Raw genomic sequence first — 17952 nt, 5'->3', positions numbered from 1 at the left:
AGTATATCTGTACGTATACATTCATATATTTCATACGTGTATATATATCATACAGAGGTAAGAGATGGAATCTTTCAAAATGGTCAGTAATTAAAGGAGGCCTATTTAAGAAAGCAGATAGCAATGTGCAGTAACTAGAATGAAGAGCCAGGGCAGTGCTGTGGTAAGTGAAATCTTTCTGGCTGTTATAGATAGGTGGACTCTGCATCCTCATGTTATGGACTCTACATCCTCAACATGTTATAGACTCTGCATCCTCATCATGTTATGAACTTGCGCATGAAATAAGCCCTTTAGAGTTAAGGCAAACACAAATCTGCCTTGTGCGTATATATATATATATATATACACACATACACACTGTATGTATACATTTATATACTGACTGTGTGTGTGTGTGTGTGTGTATATACACACACACACACACACTGCACTGTGTGGAACATGACAATATCACTACACACTGCATTCCAATTTACACTTACACATTTCTCTTTTTTTTTTTTAAGGTGTCTAGTCTGGAGTTCTTTTCTTTTATTTGTAGTAATAATACCAAGAGTTAAAATTAATATTGGTATTCCTATGGTCAGAGGATTGGAGTGTTCAGGATGACATTACAGAGTACAGAAAATGCAAGGCTCTAGTGGGGCTGTATGTAAAGTTGTTGCTGTCTTGGGCATTGTGAAATGAACATAGCTGTCTTTAGTTGCTGTGCTCTCCTGACCTTCTGCTCAAACACTGCCTGAAGGTGAAAGTGAAGGTGAAAATGGACAGCCACATCTTGTTGAAAAAAAAAAAAATCAGAAAACAATGTCAGCATGTTCTTAAACAGGACCCCAGAACTGTTCAGCAGCTTGGAGAGCACAATCACTGATATCTGACAGAGTCTTGGAGTTCAGGACTGGTCAAGGTGAGTGGAAATCTGACAGTGTTAAGTGTCATGTAAGATGGTTGAAAGAACATTTTTATCTGGAAATGACCAGAAACAGAGCATATAACAGAGATAAGTAGTGCATGTAGGGATTTTCTATCAATAAACTGAGGTTTTAGTTTACCTGTCACATTTTCAAGGTCCTTCTCCTCCAGTGAAGACAAAGTGTCATCATCCCCTTCCAAAGGGCTATCACTCTCTGAGCTTTGATTCCCCACAACTTGGCTCTTGATGGATTGATTTCCTTTTATAAGGGCATCTTCTTCTGGATCTACAAGAATTTACAAGTAATTTGATACAGTTTCATTAAGTTAAACATATATTAAGGGATACAGAAAATCTTATTTACTAAAGGTAGAAGGAAAGATGATACGAAATGTGGTTAAACATCATATTGGGTAACATTACAACTGGCTGTAAAACCAATAACCATGTCTTATGAGTGCCTATCCAAAAGGAAAAAATTTAATAGATATTTTATAGGTTCTCCTATGACACTGTTGTTGAAAAATGTTACCTGGTTGAAAACATGGAAATTTCTGCCCTATGCATTTTTTCTTCAGAAAAGCATTTTTCGCAGTGTATAACTGAGTACTTGTAATTATATAGCCTGTTTTTAACAATGGACAGACATTTTCTAGTTTCAGCTCCACCATGCAGTGCACAACATATATATTTGGAGTACATTAGAAGGTTCTGTCTCAAAGTCAAATGGATTCAAGAATGATTTCAGTCAGGATAAATGTTGAATACAGTATACTGGGTCTTTACTGCTTTGATGCTGTGGTATTATCTGCATTATGAATATTGAAAATGTCACAACTTAAAATAAACCTGTGAGGTCCTACACTTACAATACCACTAAAGTTCAGGGACTTTCCTCCTATTAGTACTTTTGTTATTATTCAAATCTCTTTCTGCATCCCAGTGGCGCCAAGTCAAAAATAAGCCCCATCCTTTGCCACTAAGTCCCACCTCCATTATTCAACAGTCCAATGGCAAAGACTTAATAGGCTACTGAGTTTGTTGGCACTGGGCTGCTGAATGGTGGGGGTGGGAAGAGGGAAGGCTTGTCTGCAGGAGTGTCGGAAATTCTTCATTCAAGGAATGAAGAAACCGACATCAGGAATAACACAAATTTGAAGGCTGTTCCTCAGCAGCATTACTTGCTTCAAATGCTTATTTGTAAGAAATGTCCTATAACAAAAAAAAAACCAAAGGAATGGATATGGGAATATTTATTGTTAGGTAGTATTGCAAATAACAATGTGCAAAGGGTAAAAAGGGGTGACGGGGGTAAGGTATTAGGAAGGTGGCAAAGCTTTGTTTGTCAGAACATTCTGAGATTCAGAAATGGCAGAAAGATGTTGTTCCAAGTTGCCTGGACTTTTTTTTTTCTATTTACCCCCCCCCCCTCCCAACACTCTCCTAATAAATTGCAACTATAGTTGCACAAATATTTGACTGTTACAGTATGACTAAAGCATTCAATTCACAATTTGTAGCGCAAACTTTAACAGATCTCCTTCCAGCCTCTATTTTTGTGATCAAATTGTGCATAGGAACCGATGAGAATTTCCAGCATGAATATCTCTGCACTTAATGATGTCAACATTTTTAGTATCAAATATTAAAAAACAAACGCAGTCAGATTCAGGTGTACAAAATCAATTCTACAATTGATACAATTTATTTGAAAATCAACTCAACTGTCAAGCTAGTGCTGCTATTTATCAAATGCCACATCAGCCTAAAGTACAACAGAATAGTTTCTTTTTTTCCCCAAGTAATTCATCTTGACCTTTAATATAGAATGTTTGGAGACCAGATCCCCCACAGCAGCCAATAGCTGTTGTTGAAGGCGCTATCAAAACAACACAAAGCAGCCTGTACAAGCCTGTGGCCTGTATTGCTAACTTTCAGTCAAAAGGTGCTAGGAAAAAATGTCCACCCCCCTCGTGAGAACACTTGTCTTTACATAAATAAAACTCCCCAAAGCTACAAGTCTGCCATGCGAGGAGGAGGAGGAGAGCCCCTAATACTGCTAGAAATGAAACACCATTCCAGTTTGTTAAGGTAGCATATGTGCAACATTTTGCAATTGTTCAACCTGAGCCGAGAAACCCCTTGTCATGGAAAATATGCAGCTTATTGATATTTGGAATGGTTTTCCTGTAATTAACTCCCCCTGGAGGATTTTAAGTTAGCAGCAGTGAAATTACCAACATTGCTCTAATACACACCACATGGGCTGGGGCCTTTCACAATTCTCAGTGGCCTAATAGTGCTCTGCCGCAGGACTTTCTTTTCTTTCTTTTAGCAATTAGAGTGCAGCTACCCTGAGCACAAATTAAAGGATAATGATTGTATTTAGAACTGGCCGTAAAATATCTATAGTTCTAGAAACCAAGTCTAGACTTTGTAGGCTTAATCATCGTTTCAAGAAGATGTCAATGTTTCCTCCCTGGGACTGGAAGCGTCACTTTCTCACACTGCAATCTGCTTAAATACTGCAAATCCCCAGAGCAGCACGGGCTTATACCACTGACCCTACAGCAGCGTATCTGGAATATGCAATTCTTTGTGAAGTCAGACGCACTGAACCATGGGATAGTTTTGAACTCAGGAAACAATGTAATGAAGAAACCATTTTGGGACATTACATACAGATAGTCATATATAGATTTCATAGCATTTACTTGCTCACTTGTGTGTTACTGCACTTATGGAAACATTGCAAAAAAATTTCAGCCTAGCACATATGGGCTTCAGCTTATATAAGAGCAATGTATACAACTCCAAGCTTTAGTAAAGCATTTGCATTCACCCCAACACCCTCCTAGTCTAATGGTGGCCATACACACTTAGATGAAGGATCAATTTCTTTTTTTTTTTTTTTTTTTTTACAAAAAATAAGTGAGCGCTTGGAGATCAGAGCAGCTAGCACAAAGGTGAGTGTACAAACCTCTTAAAATAAATAAATCAAAACAGTGCAGTTCTTACATATATATAAAAAAATTGTATGAATGCATTCCAAATTAAAACATAAATAAAACAGTCCTATAGCCAAAAGAGTGATGTGGTAAAATTAAAAAAATAGTAATCATCCAGTGTGTAGGAGATAAAGGATGCTAATATCCTTCCACCTCTTTTCACATCAACAAATGTCTTGTGAACATCAGCATATGTAATATAAGTGTTCCACATTGAATGTCCCTTAAAAGTCAAAACACCCAGATAGTGTAAAAAAAGTGAAGATCATCCGCTGTTTACAAATGAAGAATCAAATGACAGTGCTGGAAATCCTCCACCCTTTATGCACTCACCAGACCACTACAGAATAACAGCATGTAGATTCAACAACCCACCCAGGGCTTACCATTGGAACTTCAGGCACTCTCCACCCGGGGAAACTTTACTCCAATTGAGAACTGTATAAAATAAGCTCACCATACATTGCGATATATAGTGTAGTATTTATTACTCAAAAAGATCAGATAAAATCATAACATGGATTCAGTTAAAACATATGAAGCATATAGCAGCATGTAAAACACAAACACGGCCAAACTTACTCAATTGGCCACTATCCTGGAAATGCTGGCACCTTCCAACAACTTTCATGCGCATGCAGATCACAAGGGGACACGCCTATTCAATATCTTCCTAAGTTCGGCCGAGTTTGTGTAAGAGTTGGAGTGGAATGGGTCAGATTTGGCTTTTTGTTTCTCTGCTTTATGTCATACCAATACAAACAAAAGGAATAAACATAAGGACATTTGTAACTTCAACATTTTTCTGGGCGAAGTGGTGCATTATCTGAGAGAAAAGCAGGGGTGCCAATATTTTTGACCATGACTGTATATTTTAATATGATCAAATTTATAACCAAATGAGGTCAGTGCTGCTTAGTGACGCAAAATGAACAATATTCATTTGCCCTGGATAATCAACTAAATCGATCAATTTAAACCAAATCTAGGTCAACTGAATGGGAATTAACGGGTATTCGATTTGTTTCAGATTCCACCATTTTGATTAAATCACACATCAATAAAATATTAAAATTTAAGAATGTATGACCACCACTACACTTACCTGTCCATCATGCATTGAAATATTGGCCGTGTAGTGTGTCAGCACTGTCAGCCATTTGTCAAAATCTTCCAAGCAGGGCATGGTTTCCTTGTGCTCTGCACTTTACATTTACAACTATGGAGAGTCCTTTTTCTGTGCTACGGCAAAGTACAAACTCTCAGTAACACTAAATGGCGAGTGTGGAGCACATATTTTGACAAACAGTTGGGGGTGGCGAACTGGCCGTAAAATATCTATAGTATCTATATATAGAACCAGTATACTGAACAACCAATCTCTCGTTAGACAGAGGACAGGTGAATTTAACACTGGCAGGAGAGGATATGCTATGTACCAGTAAATCACCTCTAATGATGTGTGTCCAACATCCCATTATGTGCTTCGTTAGTTATAACTGTAAATTGTATTCAGGCAGTTCAGTAGGGGCCAACCCTTACAACGGAGACTCTCATGCAGTGCAAATAGTAAAGGTTATGTGGGTTGCTCTCACTCTCCACCATTCAAAAAACATCTTGTATTCTTATCACACAATGCAAGGTGTTCTGTGACTGGATGAGGGGAAAAGCGGATGAAGGTTATGATCCTCACCATTTCCAACCACAAAATGCCTTGTATTTTGTGAAAAGAATACACAATGTTTTATGAATGGAGGAGGTTCAGTGTGAACAACCTGCATAGCCTTCACTGTATGAGAGTCAGAACTGTAAGTCTCAGTATCAGAAGTTTGGAGATTTCGGTTCTGTCGGAGTTGAATTAAACTAACAGTTTTAAATAACACAGCATAACACAGGACCCACAGCATTAGAGGTGATTTACTGGTACATAGCAAGTATGTAACAATCATTTTTGACAGAGTTCAGCTTTGAGGGTAAACTGAATTTACAGGCTATGCTTTTCTCCAGAAGCGTATATAAAAAAAACACAAAAAAAAAAAACTGGTGTACAGGATGTTCAGCTGCAATAGTTATATCATAAGGGTGGCCAAAAAGCAGAGAGCAAATAAAAAAAGAACTACAAAAATCTATTTTGTCCACAGACAGAAGGTAAATTCAGAAGTCTCAGTTTCTATTTAATGGCCTGTTCAGACAACTGTGGGTTGTGGAGTGCTCTTTGGCAGGTGCATTTATTATAATTATTATACAGGACTTATATAATGCCAAAAGTATGCGCAGTGCTTTACAATATAAAGGGAGACAATACAGCAACAATACAAAAGGGTTAGGAGGGTCCAGCTCCTGGAAGCTTAAAAATCTAATAGGGAGGGGCTGGTGGAACAAAACATAATAACTGGGATGAACTGATGGGAGAAATAAAAGATTTGATTATTAGCTGAAGGCAGTATAGGCTTCCCTGAAGAGATGAATTTTCAGGAATCGCCTAGAAGTGGACAGAGTAGGAGATATCTGGACAGATTGGGGTAGGGAGTTCCAGAGGGTGGGGGAGGCTCTGGAGAAGTCCTGGAGACAAGCATGGGAGGAGGAGAGAATAGGAGGAGCAGAGAAGACGGTGTCTATGATATTTGGAGATAAAATTGGCGATGTAGCTCTGGGCATAGTTGTAAATGGCTTTGTATGTTATTGTTAATGTTTAGAATTGTATTTGTTGGGCAATGGGAAACCAGTGAGGGATTGGCAGAGAGGGGTGGTGGACACTGAAGAGTTGGTAAGATAGAGGAGTCTGGCAGCAGCATTTATGATAGACTGAAGGGATAGCTTGCTAAATGGTAGGCCTTTGGAGGAGGGAGTTACAATAGTCAATATAACAAGGGAGTGAATACGTTTTATTGGTTTCACCTCCCTAGCGATTTTCCAGAGTTTGGCACGGGGTTTAATCTAGCTGTCAGAAGCGGTAACCCTGAGCCAGACTTAGGGTCGCCGCAAAATACATACCTGGTAATGCGATCCCTGTTCCAGGTTCTGCAGCCGCCTCGAGCCATCCCCTCCGACCGTCCCGTCTCCTTCCCGGCTATCTCATGCTGATCTGTGTGATCAGCATAAGACAGCCGCGCTGTGCCTTTAGGGGGCGGGGCTTGCGGGAGGCGGGAGTTTTAAAAATAGACCCGTGTAAAAGTAAAGTGTTACTCTAGTGCATACATTGTAACATTACCTCAGATATATCCATAGTGTAGTTTTTCAGTTTCTGTGACTAAAAACGGTTTTGCACTCATGGCTTCCAAAAAGCGTCTCGCTAGTGCCAAAGCTGTTTATGATGAGCTAGCAAACAGCAACAGTGAGGAGCTACTTGAATTGAGCGATAGTGACTCATGTGGAGGTTTGTCTTCAGACACCGACAGTGAAGACAGCAGCGAATCTGAGATTGACATGAGTGATCTGCGAACGTGGTGCACTACTGATTGCGGTACGCCAGCGCCGCCAAGATTACCATTTACCGGCGCACCTGGTAAGAAAGTCCACGTTGAAGGTGACAACCCCTTGGTGTACTTGGAATTGTTTCTGACTGATGAGGTTGTTGAAATAATCGTGACGGAGGCAAACAGGTACGCAGCGCAACAATTAGCTGCTCCATACAGCAGGTTTTCACGAAGCAGAAAGTGGGAACCTATGACCAAAGAGGACATTTGGCTGTTTCCCGGCCTAATTATTCTTCAAGGAGTTGTGGGGAAACCATTGCAGAAGTGGTATTGGACCACCAACAAAATGCTTGCCACGCCGTTCTTTGGCACAGTCATGTCAGAGTACGGCTTTTTACTTATCATGAAATTTTTGCACTTCACAAACAATGATGATTTTGATGAATCGACTCATCTGGCTCCCAAGCTAAAAAAAATTTGGGAAGTCTCTCAAATAATTGTCAGAGATTTCCAGCAGAGCTATGTGCCAGAGAGAGACATTAGTATAGACGAAAGTCTAATGCCCTACAAAGGAAGGCTCAGCTGGATACAGTACATCGCATCCAAGAGAGCACGATTTGGTGTCAAATCCTACCTGCTGTGAATCCTCTACCGGCTACATATGGAACACAATTATTTACACCGGCAAAGGAACAAAATTTGATCCCAAGTACAGCAAATATGGAATGGCAACATAATCCATCTGGTCACTAATTGAGCCTCTGCTAAACCAAGGCTACTGTGTAACAATGGACAATTTCTACACCTCTCCAGAACTTTACAAGGTTCTTCTGCAGCACAAAATGGATGCCTATGGAACCGTTAGGGCTTAACGGCACAACCTGCCATCAATGTTTGGAAAAACCAAACTGAAGCCTGGAGAAATAGTTGCTTGGCAGAAAGGCAAAATGATGTCACTGAGATAGCAGGACAAGAAGGATGTGTGCCTAATGAGTACTATTCACAATGCCTCCACAGATATATTAGAAAGATTTTCCGGCATCTTCTGGAACAGTGCTTGTGGAATGCCTACATTCTGTTCCGCAAAAACAGTGACAAGCCTGTGCTTCATGCGGACTTTATCTGGAAAGTTGCAGAATCCATCTTCCTCGAACACCAAATGCCATCAGTGCCTGTGGGTAGATCCGGACGACGTGCTGTGGGAGTTATCAACCCAGAACGCCTGACTGGACGTCACTTTATGGACCACATCCAACCAATCCAAAAAAAGGCAGCACCTACACGGATGTGCTTAGTATGTTGCTCTCAGCGAGATGAGAGTGGAAAAAAAATCCGCAAGGAAACAAGGTTCCACTGTCCTGATTGCAATGTCGGCCTTTGTGCAGTCCTGTGTTTCGAAATATACCACACCCGTGATGTTTTCCAGAACAAAATGCAGTGTCTATATAATATTGTTTGGACAGAGTTCCGTGTGTTTGATTTGATTACATTATTATATTATTTATTTTTATAGTTATTTATTATTAGAATTTATTTTTTAATGTATTAAACTTTATTGCACCCAGGATGTCTACTAGACTCTTGTTTAAACAGATTTCAGTGAATTATTCCTAAGAATTACAGGCCTACAATAAAAAAACAACATATTTCCATTGAAAACAATGTACAGCTTTGAGCACAGAAATACTGACATAATCATACCGCTAGGGAGGTTAAAAAGGGGTGTATTTTGGAGATGTTACAGAGCTGAAGTCTACAAAATTTAGACAGTGATTGGATTTGGGGCTGAAAGGACAGGATTACACCTAGCACCCTGGCATGAGGGGGGGGGGGGGGTCTGATAGTTGTATTATTGATCTTTATGGAAAAGTCAGTTTGCTGATGTGTTAGGGTGCTATTTAAAATGAATGGCACCCGATGAATTGCACTGTGCTTGGCGCATTAATTTGCACTGCAGTAGGGTGTAAATGGGCCATTATACCAAAAACAATAGTAATTGCAATTTGCAGGACTCTTACAACTAATGATATGTCAACTATTTCGAAAATTACAAAAATTAAATGAAGGGATGCTACAGTGATGTAGTTTCAATACCAGCAATCTGACTGGTTGCTCTTTTGGATATACAGTATATATATATATATATCATCATTCATTCTCTTGACTGTTTTTTGCTCTTCTGAATGTGATTCAAAGAACAAGCAGAGAAAAGATACATATCCCATCCTGTATCTGCCTACAGTATGCTTATCTGTTTTCTTCTATTTCCTCTGACATATTTCATTTTGACAACTTACACAGTATTACTATTTCAGTGATATTGCTATAGAAATATATGCATTTCAGATACTACAGGTACTATTCAACACAGACGAATGAATTCAGATCAATATATATAATTTTTAAATATCAAAAAAATCTCAACCCCCTTTTTTTTACTTCAAACAGGTCCAAGAAAAAAAAAGAACTTAAAGTAGAAACTCCAGTCAAATCCTTTCTAAGCTTAAACCTCCTTCCACCCCCATTCTAACCACCCTGTTAAAGGAAATGCATCTATACGTACCTATTCTGAGGGTGCTCCAGACTGGTCATGAGATCTCCCCAGTGGACAGCTTGAGTGAAAAGGAGAGATCGCCAACAACAGCTGCAAAGCCTATGAGGTGACATCACCCAAAGACTTACTATGGGGCATCCATTGTCAGCTGTCCCTCCTTTACAATGAAGCCGGCTCTAGGAGCCAATCATGTCACCGAGCTTAGAATGGGGGTGGGAGCAGGTTTACGTTTAGATAGGACTTGACTGGAGTGCTACTTTTTTTTCTAAATTCCAAAGAACAAAAAGAACAGCACTGGAAGAAACACTTCTTCCATACATGTCTGAATAAGTAGGGGTCACAATTGGTCAAACAATGTAAGTTGCTACCTTCTCACCAAAAAAAATTTCAAACCTTGTATCTCTTCACTAGCAGCACTACTGCCAACCCCTCTACGATGGTGGATATAATCCATAATAGTTTTTTGTTTTTCAACTTACGCAAAGTCCTCTACTTTTGAATCTGCTTTGACACAGTGCTAAACATGATTACAATCTTATGATACGTGGATAAGCTCCTCCATATCAGCTATCTTCCCCAATCTCACAAACCAGTCTTTAAGGGTTGGGCAGTATTGTTTTATCAAACACATTCACACTGCTGTCACCATATACATTGCTAGGGATTTCTTGTATTACTTATCCATGAACGTCGAGTAGTGAAGTAAGCATTGTGTTGGTAAGAAATCAATCGGGTAACTTCTGACATTTGAAATAATATTATGAACCTGGAACCAGAATTTCTGAAGGTTTGTGCAAGACAACAAGATGTGAAGCTGGGTGCCTCCTTTAATATCACAACTGCAACAGCGGTCCAGGACCTGGGGGTATATCATGTGAAGGGCATTCTATACCATCTAGTGTATAGTTTGTAATTATATTCCTCGATAGAAACTTTCAGAGAGCTTTTATGGATGATATTATGAATCTTCTTCCAATCTTCTGTAGAGAGCTCTACCCCCAAAGTCCCTGTCCCAGGAGCGAGCTGATGGGGTAATGACCGAAGGGTTTTGGGAAGTGAGCATATAGTAGATTGTGGAGACCAGGTGTCGCAGAGCTTGGAAGGCCATTAAAGGCCTACTGAAGGCCTCACAGTTAGGTGGGTGGTTTAAATTGTGTCTAGCTTGGAAATATTTGAAGTGAAGTCACTAAGGGCCGTATTCATCCCAATATACATCCCAGTGTTGGGAGAAGAAAGACTTTAGCCCAAGCACGAAGTCTGGATTAGAGGAAAGGGATGTTTTTGGGCCGGGATAAAAAGACAGAAGATTAGAGGATTGGATCAGGTAATAGATGAAATACAAGCTTGAACTTATGAGAGAATGGTAGCACAAGTCAGTCTGCACATCCCTGCAACTGTTCCAAGGAATATGAAGTAAAAGATTTCTCTAAACTCACCCAGTGTTTGTATTTCATATGGATGTACCAAACTACCAATCTAACCAGTTGACATGCATTGTAATAACATATGAGATCGGGGAGGCCAATACTGCCATGTGATGTAGGAGTACAAAATGCACTGGATGGAGTTTTAGGTACTGATGTCACTCCCATCGCAGGGGCTCTAAGTAGCGGCTATCTTTGTAAGTACTGGCACACGATTTTATTTCCTTTTATATGTGTTTCTACTGGTTTATATTAATAAATACTACACTATGGGACAGTTGTTTGGCTCCAGTCTGTGAGCATTCATTTCACACAGTTCCACTGTTGGTGTGCAACTTTCGGAGGGTGATGTGACATACATAGCCACCTCAGCCATCTGATGGCATCTTAAAGGGACCATGACCAGAGTGGGGTGGTGCTTTGGCTTATACTAAAACGCAACAAGGTGTTCCTAGTCTGCATCAGGAAGGAAAGAGTGCTTTCTGCAAGGGTACGTTTATAAGAAGATTCTAAGGATTGTACATGTGCAAGTAAAGAAGTGATGTACGCTTGCTGCTCTTTTCTTCATTTCGCAGAGCGGGAAACACATTCCCCTCGGATGACACATGTATGTGCTTCCCATTGGGATAAAGCTATCTATAATGGTATTGCAAGCAACATAATCACTCAGTTTGGTTTTGAGATTGTGCAAATCAATTGGGTCACTGGGTAGAGCAGAATTAAATCACCCTAGTCTGGTGCAACAGTCTTGGTCCGGGAACTGTAATGTCATGGTGATGGGGATATGATTTGATGCATTCTTTGAATCTATTCTGGACTGCTGTAAATAAGTCAGGTCTGATTGGGAGAGAAGAAAAAGCAGTCCAGTCGAGAATATTTTTGATGTAGTGCTGAGAAATACGTGAAGTCTTTGATGTTAGGATGGAGCATCCTCCAAGTATCATGGAGAGTAAGCATAGTCAGACATGGCTTAATTTGTCTTAGAGCCTTACAAGGGGTCAAGGAGGTCCTGGTAGAGGAGTCCAGTAAAGGGTTAAGATGAATAATCATATTGCCCCCTAAAATGGTTAATCTGGAGTGAATTCTTGTAAGTCACAGACCTTTTCGTATTAAAAAAGTAACATGTTTTTGGTTGGGGTAGTAAATATTTTCATATGTAACCGATTTTTTGTCTATTATGCTTTTTAAAAAGAAGACGCGCCTCTCAGGGTCTGCTGATAGGATGGCTACTCCTTTAGTTTTAGAACAGGAGCTAGAGGCATGATACAGACTTGGGCATCTGTGGTACGCAAGTTTGGGTATGTACGGGTGGTAGAAGTGTGTTTCCTGTAAAAATGCAAAATTTATCCATGATCTTTATTTAATTTTTGTAGGATCATCAACCTCTTTTCGGGGGAGTTGAGACCCCACCTGTTTAGGGTGAGAAGCTTAAGTGAGCATGGTTTGGGAGAGTGCTTGGTCATTTTGATGTAAGAGGTAATTGCTATGCAAATGTGTAAGTATGAAGAAAGAATCTGAAATCGTTCCTCCAATCAGACGAGGTATCGGAGTACAGAGATCAAGAAACAGCCTGCTGAAGATGAGAACATTTGGGTGGATGACAGGCTTATGTCCCTCAGCCAAAAAGTTACAAAATATTACATTTAATCTACCTCATGCATCAACATTTTTTAATAGATATCCATAAACATTCAATACTGTCTCATGGAAGTATGTCCAGTACATTCTTGCTAAGCAGCACTTTGGCCCTAATTTACGAGCATGAATTGCTTTATATAATAGTCCCTCCGCCAAGGTAACATATTAATACTCCTCTGATAAATTCCACAATGAATGAGGGGCCAGACATGGAAGCCCTCTATCTCCCATATTGTTTATCCTGGCCATTGAGACTCTAGCTATGCTAATATTAGGAAAATAGATACGACATATATCCTATCCCCATCTTTTACGCACTTTTTCCTTTGGGAACAAAACAAACCAGTTACTTGGGCCTCAGAATGTTTGACCTCAACAAACTAACAAGGTTCTGCGAATCCCTCTACTCTAACTATATTTCTCTCTCCAGGTCTTTGAAAGCTCTTACTATTTTCAAATACTTTACCCATTTCCTGCCAATACCAACCTGTGTCCTGAAATCCATACAAAAATCACATCATGAACTTTATTTGGAACCCTCACCACCCAAGGGTATCATAAAAAACATGTTTATTCATCAAAAACAAGGCAGCCCAGGGGCCCCGAATCTTATCAAATATTATCAGGCAGCTTATATTACTCCCTTGGCTGCCCTACACAAGCAATCAAATACCACCCAAAGAAAGCTCAATTCATGGAGAAAAAAAGGATGTAAATTTCATTTGGGTGCAGCATTGCATTACCGCGCAATTGTAAGTAACGCAGCACCGTAATACAAAAAATGGCCTGGTCAGGAAGGGAGGTAGATCCTCAGGATGGCAAGTGGTTAAATTTGCTAAATGTATACAGAATATTAGTTAATATATTACCAGATATAAACTTTTAATGTCAGAGACTCTGGAGTGACTGCAGGGACATCCAGGACAAGGGGGACACCCCAATTTACAGAAATTTACATAACCAATCAGTGCAAAGAGACTGCAAATACAGTAACAGCACAAAGCAAGGACACAATCACAACACACACACACTGCAATCAGTCACAAAAAAAATGTTTACACTTTTCAGAATTTTTTTGGTTTTTTCCAATTACTTGGAACTTCATATCTTAAACAACACTTCTTGTTTTAAAAGGTATGACTGGTCGAACTGGAAAATAATTAATCTTTAATTCTTTGTTCACTTTCCATAGCCTCAGGATCACTGGAATATGTACAAGAGCAAGGAACATTGGAATATGTACAACAGCTAATCAGCTATGGTAATATAGGACATCAATATAGCATGATGAGGGAGACTCACTGGGGTTTATTTACTAAAGCTGGAGAGTCCAAAATCAGACTCCCTTCTGCATAGAAACCAATCAGCTTCTAACCTCAGCTTGTTCAATGAAGCTTTGGCAATGAAACCTGGAAGATGATTGGTTTCTATGCAGAAGTGAGTCTGATTTTGCACTCTCCAGCTTTAGTAAATAAACCCCACTCTGTCTTGGGAAACACACAAACACTGCACAAAAGAATTAAAGGAACACTTTGAAAACACATCAGATCTCAATGGGGAAAATATCATGCTGGATATCTATACTAATATGGACAGGGCAATGTGTTAGGAACGTAAGGATGCCCCACCATTTGATGGAAATGAAAATAAACCTACAAAGAACTAAATTCAAAGACACCCTGAAAATCAAAGTGAAAAAATGATGCAGCAGGCTATTTCATTTTGCTGAAAATTCAGTGCTGCAACTCAAAATGGTACTCAGTAGTTTGTATGGCCCCCAAGTTCTTGTATGCATGCCTGACAACGTCGGGGCATGCTCCTAATGAGACAGTGAATGATGTCCTGGGGTACTTCCACCCAGATCTGGACCAGGGCATCACTGAGCTCCTGGACAGTCTGAGGTGCAACCTGGCGGCGTCGGATGGACTAAAACATGATATCCCAGAGGATATTGGATTTAGGTCAGGCGATCGTGGGGGCCATTCAATGGTATCAATTCCTTCAACCTCCAGGAACTGCCTGCATACTCTCGCTGCATGTGGCCAGGCATTGTTGTGCACCAGGAGGAACCCAGGACCCATTGCACCAGCATAGGGTCTGACAATGGGTCCAAGGATTTCATCACAATATATATTGGCAGTCAGGGTGCCATTTTATAACCTGTAGAGGTCTCTACATCCCTCCATGGATATGCTTCCCCAGACTATCACTGACCCACCACCAAAATGGTCATGGTGAACAATGTTACAGGCAGCATACCATTCTCCATGGCTTCTCCAGACCCTTTCACGTCTGTCACATGTGCTCAGGGTGAATCTGCTCTCATCTGTGAAAAGCACAGGGCGCCAGTGGCGGACTTGCCAATTCTGGCACTCAATGGCAAATGCCAGCCGAACTCTATGGTGCCCGGCAGTGAGCACAGGGCCCACTAGAGGATGTTGGGCCCTCATGCCACCCTCATGAAGTCTGTTTCCAATTGTCTGGTCAGAGACCTTCACACCAGTGGCCTGCTGGAGGTCATTTTGTAGGGCTCTGGCAATGCTCATTCTGTTCCTCCCTGAACAAAGGAGCAGATAACGGTCCTGCTGATGGGTTAAGGACCTTCTATGGCCCTGCCCAGCTCTCCTGGAAAGCCTGTCTCCTGAAATATCCTCCATGCTCTTGAGACTGTGCCAGGAGACACATCAAACCTTCTGGTGATGGCACGTATTGATGTGACACCCTGGAGGAGTTGGACTGCCTGTGCAACCTCTGTAGGGTCCAAGTAATGCCTTATGCTAACAGTAGTGACACTGACCATAGCCAAATGCAAAACTGATGAAAAACAGTCCGAAAAGATGAGTAGGGAAAAAATGTCAGTGGCCTCCACCTGTAAAACCATTCCTGTTTTGGGAGTCATCTCATTGTTACCCATCTAGTACACCTGTTAATTTCATTAACACCAAAGCAGCTGAACCTATCAACAACTCCCTCTGCTACTTAACTGACCAGAGGTTTATAAAAGCAGTATTGTTTTAGGGGTGGAAGAAATACACTAGGTTTCTTCATTGGTTGTGGTATTGGTGTTACACATGTAAAACCAGTCCAACATTAACACAGTGTGAGACCTAATTTACACTTACCCTGTCAGTACACACTGCTTGAATTAAAATAAATGAACATATCAAAAGGTGCTGCATGTACTAGTATGGGTGCATTCAGCAAGCAAAGGAAATATGTACTACCAGGTGCAAACAGTACGAACATCATTATTGAAAAATGTTGAATCAAAGAAGGCCTGGGATCCAGATGCAGTGAGCACAGCATCCTATATGGGGGTAAAAGCATCAACACGTGTAAAAGGAATGAGTGTTTACGCTAAAGCTTTCAGGTTCTGAAACCACAAATTTAATTACTTGCAGCACACTTATAAGCTGGATTTAGATTTCAAAAATTCACTTCTTAAAATATATATATATTTTTTTGCAAGAACAAAATAGATACAATTTAAAGTGGAGTTCCACCCAAAAGTTTAAGCTCCACTTTTCTGCCTGCCCCCAACCCCCCCTGCTGCCACATTTGGCACCTTTTGGGGAGGAGGCTGGAGCAGATACCTGGTTTTGACAGGTACCCGCTCCCACATCCGTGGCAAACTGAGCCCGAAGTTCCGTATCCCCACCCCCAGCCCTCTGGGACACATTCAAGATCACAGAGGACTGCGGCCCATAAAAGTGCAGCGCACTTCATGCATGCGCAGTAGAAAACAGGCGGTGCAAGGCTTCACTGTTGGTTTCCCTTAGTCAAGATGGCGGCGCAAGCACCCAACAGCTGACTGTAGAATCGGCTGGGGGTGAGGACACCGCTGGATGCATGGACAAGTACATGCCCTACTATTAAAAGTCAGCAGCTACAGTATTTGTAGCTGCTGACTTTTACTTTTTTTTTGGGAGGTGGAGGGGGCCGTAAACCAGCTTTAATAAAACTATGTAAGCCAGTAAGACAAAGATGGAACATAATAACTACTTATTTAAAATGTGTGGAAGTGAAAAAAGCAGAGGTTCTACAACCTATATTACAACAAACAGAAAACCAGGGGTTTTAGGTAATGAAACTTTGGACCAACTGTCTGTGCGTCCACAGAAGATCCAAAAGAAGGCAGTGTCTATAAATATGCATAGACTGAATAGTGTGTGGATGAGGAATTGGTGATCTACAGTGTTGAAAGCAGCAGTGTTGTTTAGGAGGATTAATAGGGAATACTGTTCCTGGGATGTCAGCCAACAGGTTACTAGTGAATTTTGTTATAGCAGTCTCTGGAAATGATGAGTTTCCACAAAAAAAAAAAAAATCAATCCAGCACCAGACTTTGCTGCAGGCCATTTTAGGAGTGAATATGTTTTAGCTTTCTTTTTTTAGAATGACACCCTGCCTGTCTGTTCGCAGTAATATTATTATAATAATACAGGATTTATATAGAGCCAACAGTTTCCGCAGCGCTAATATTACAGTGCTTTGCACAAGTATTCACTTCATTTGGACTTTTTCACATTTTGAAGTGGTAAGACAGGAATTAGGCTGGATTTGACTTTTACTGTTTGATTTAATTTCAAAAAGTTTTTATTTATTTTCAAAGTATAGTGAAACATATTTCAAAGTATAGTAAGAATGAGGGCACAGTGAATGGTACTTTTATCTAATGAAAACTAGTCAATTAAGTATACAATGTACTATGGGTGACCCAAATTGATAAATGGTAGTATAAGTAGAAAGTCACAGTAAACTTCCATGAGACATTACAGTGCTGACTGTGCAATATATATATTACAGAAAAAGGTTTAGAATATGAAACTATGAGAAGATGAATTCAACGATTTATGACTCAGGGCCTAAGACATATCTCAATTGTTGATGGAGATGCAATTAAGGAAAGGAAGGGAAAGGACTCTTACAGAGCTTTGTGGGATGCATACCACTCACTCCATGCTTGCCAATTCTTGCTAAAAATAGAGTGTTTTCC

At 40.3% G+C, this 17952-nt stretch overlaps 1 protein-coding gene across 2 annotated transcripts in view; it reads right to left on the bottom strand.

Annotated features, from left to right (window-relative positions):
- Positions 1 to 17952, bottom strand: part of LRBA (LPS responsive beige-like anchor protein) — a 970380-nt gene that overhangs the window by 376705 nt on the left and 575723 nt on the right. For both annotated transcript variants that reach the window (XM_089670467.1, XM_089670468.1), the window contains exon 38: positions 1056 to 1202. In XM_089670467.1, coding sequence (XP_089526593.1) covers positions 1056 to 1202 — 147 coding nt within the window. The remainder of the gene's footprint in view (positions 1 to 1055; positions 1203 to 17952) is intronic.

This window comes from Staurois parvus, unplaced genomic scaffold (assembly GCF_062004578.1).
Source record: "Staurois parvus isolate SC_StPar_1 unplaced genomic scaffold, SC_StPar_1.0 ptg000090l, whole genome shotgun sequence".
In the NCBI taxonomy this organism is placed as follows: Eukaryota; Metazoa; Chordata; class Amphibia; order Anura; family Ranidae; genus Staurois; species Staurois parvus.
Note: the sequence above shows the minus strand (reverse complement) of the source record. Positions and strands in the feature narration are given on the sequence as shown.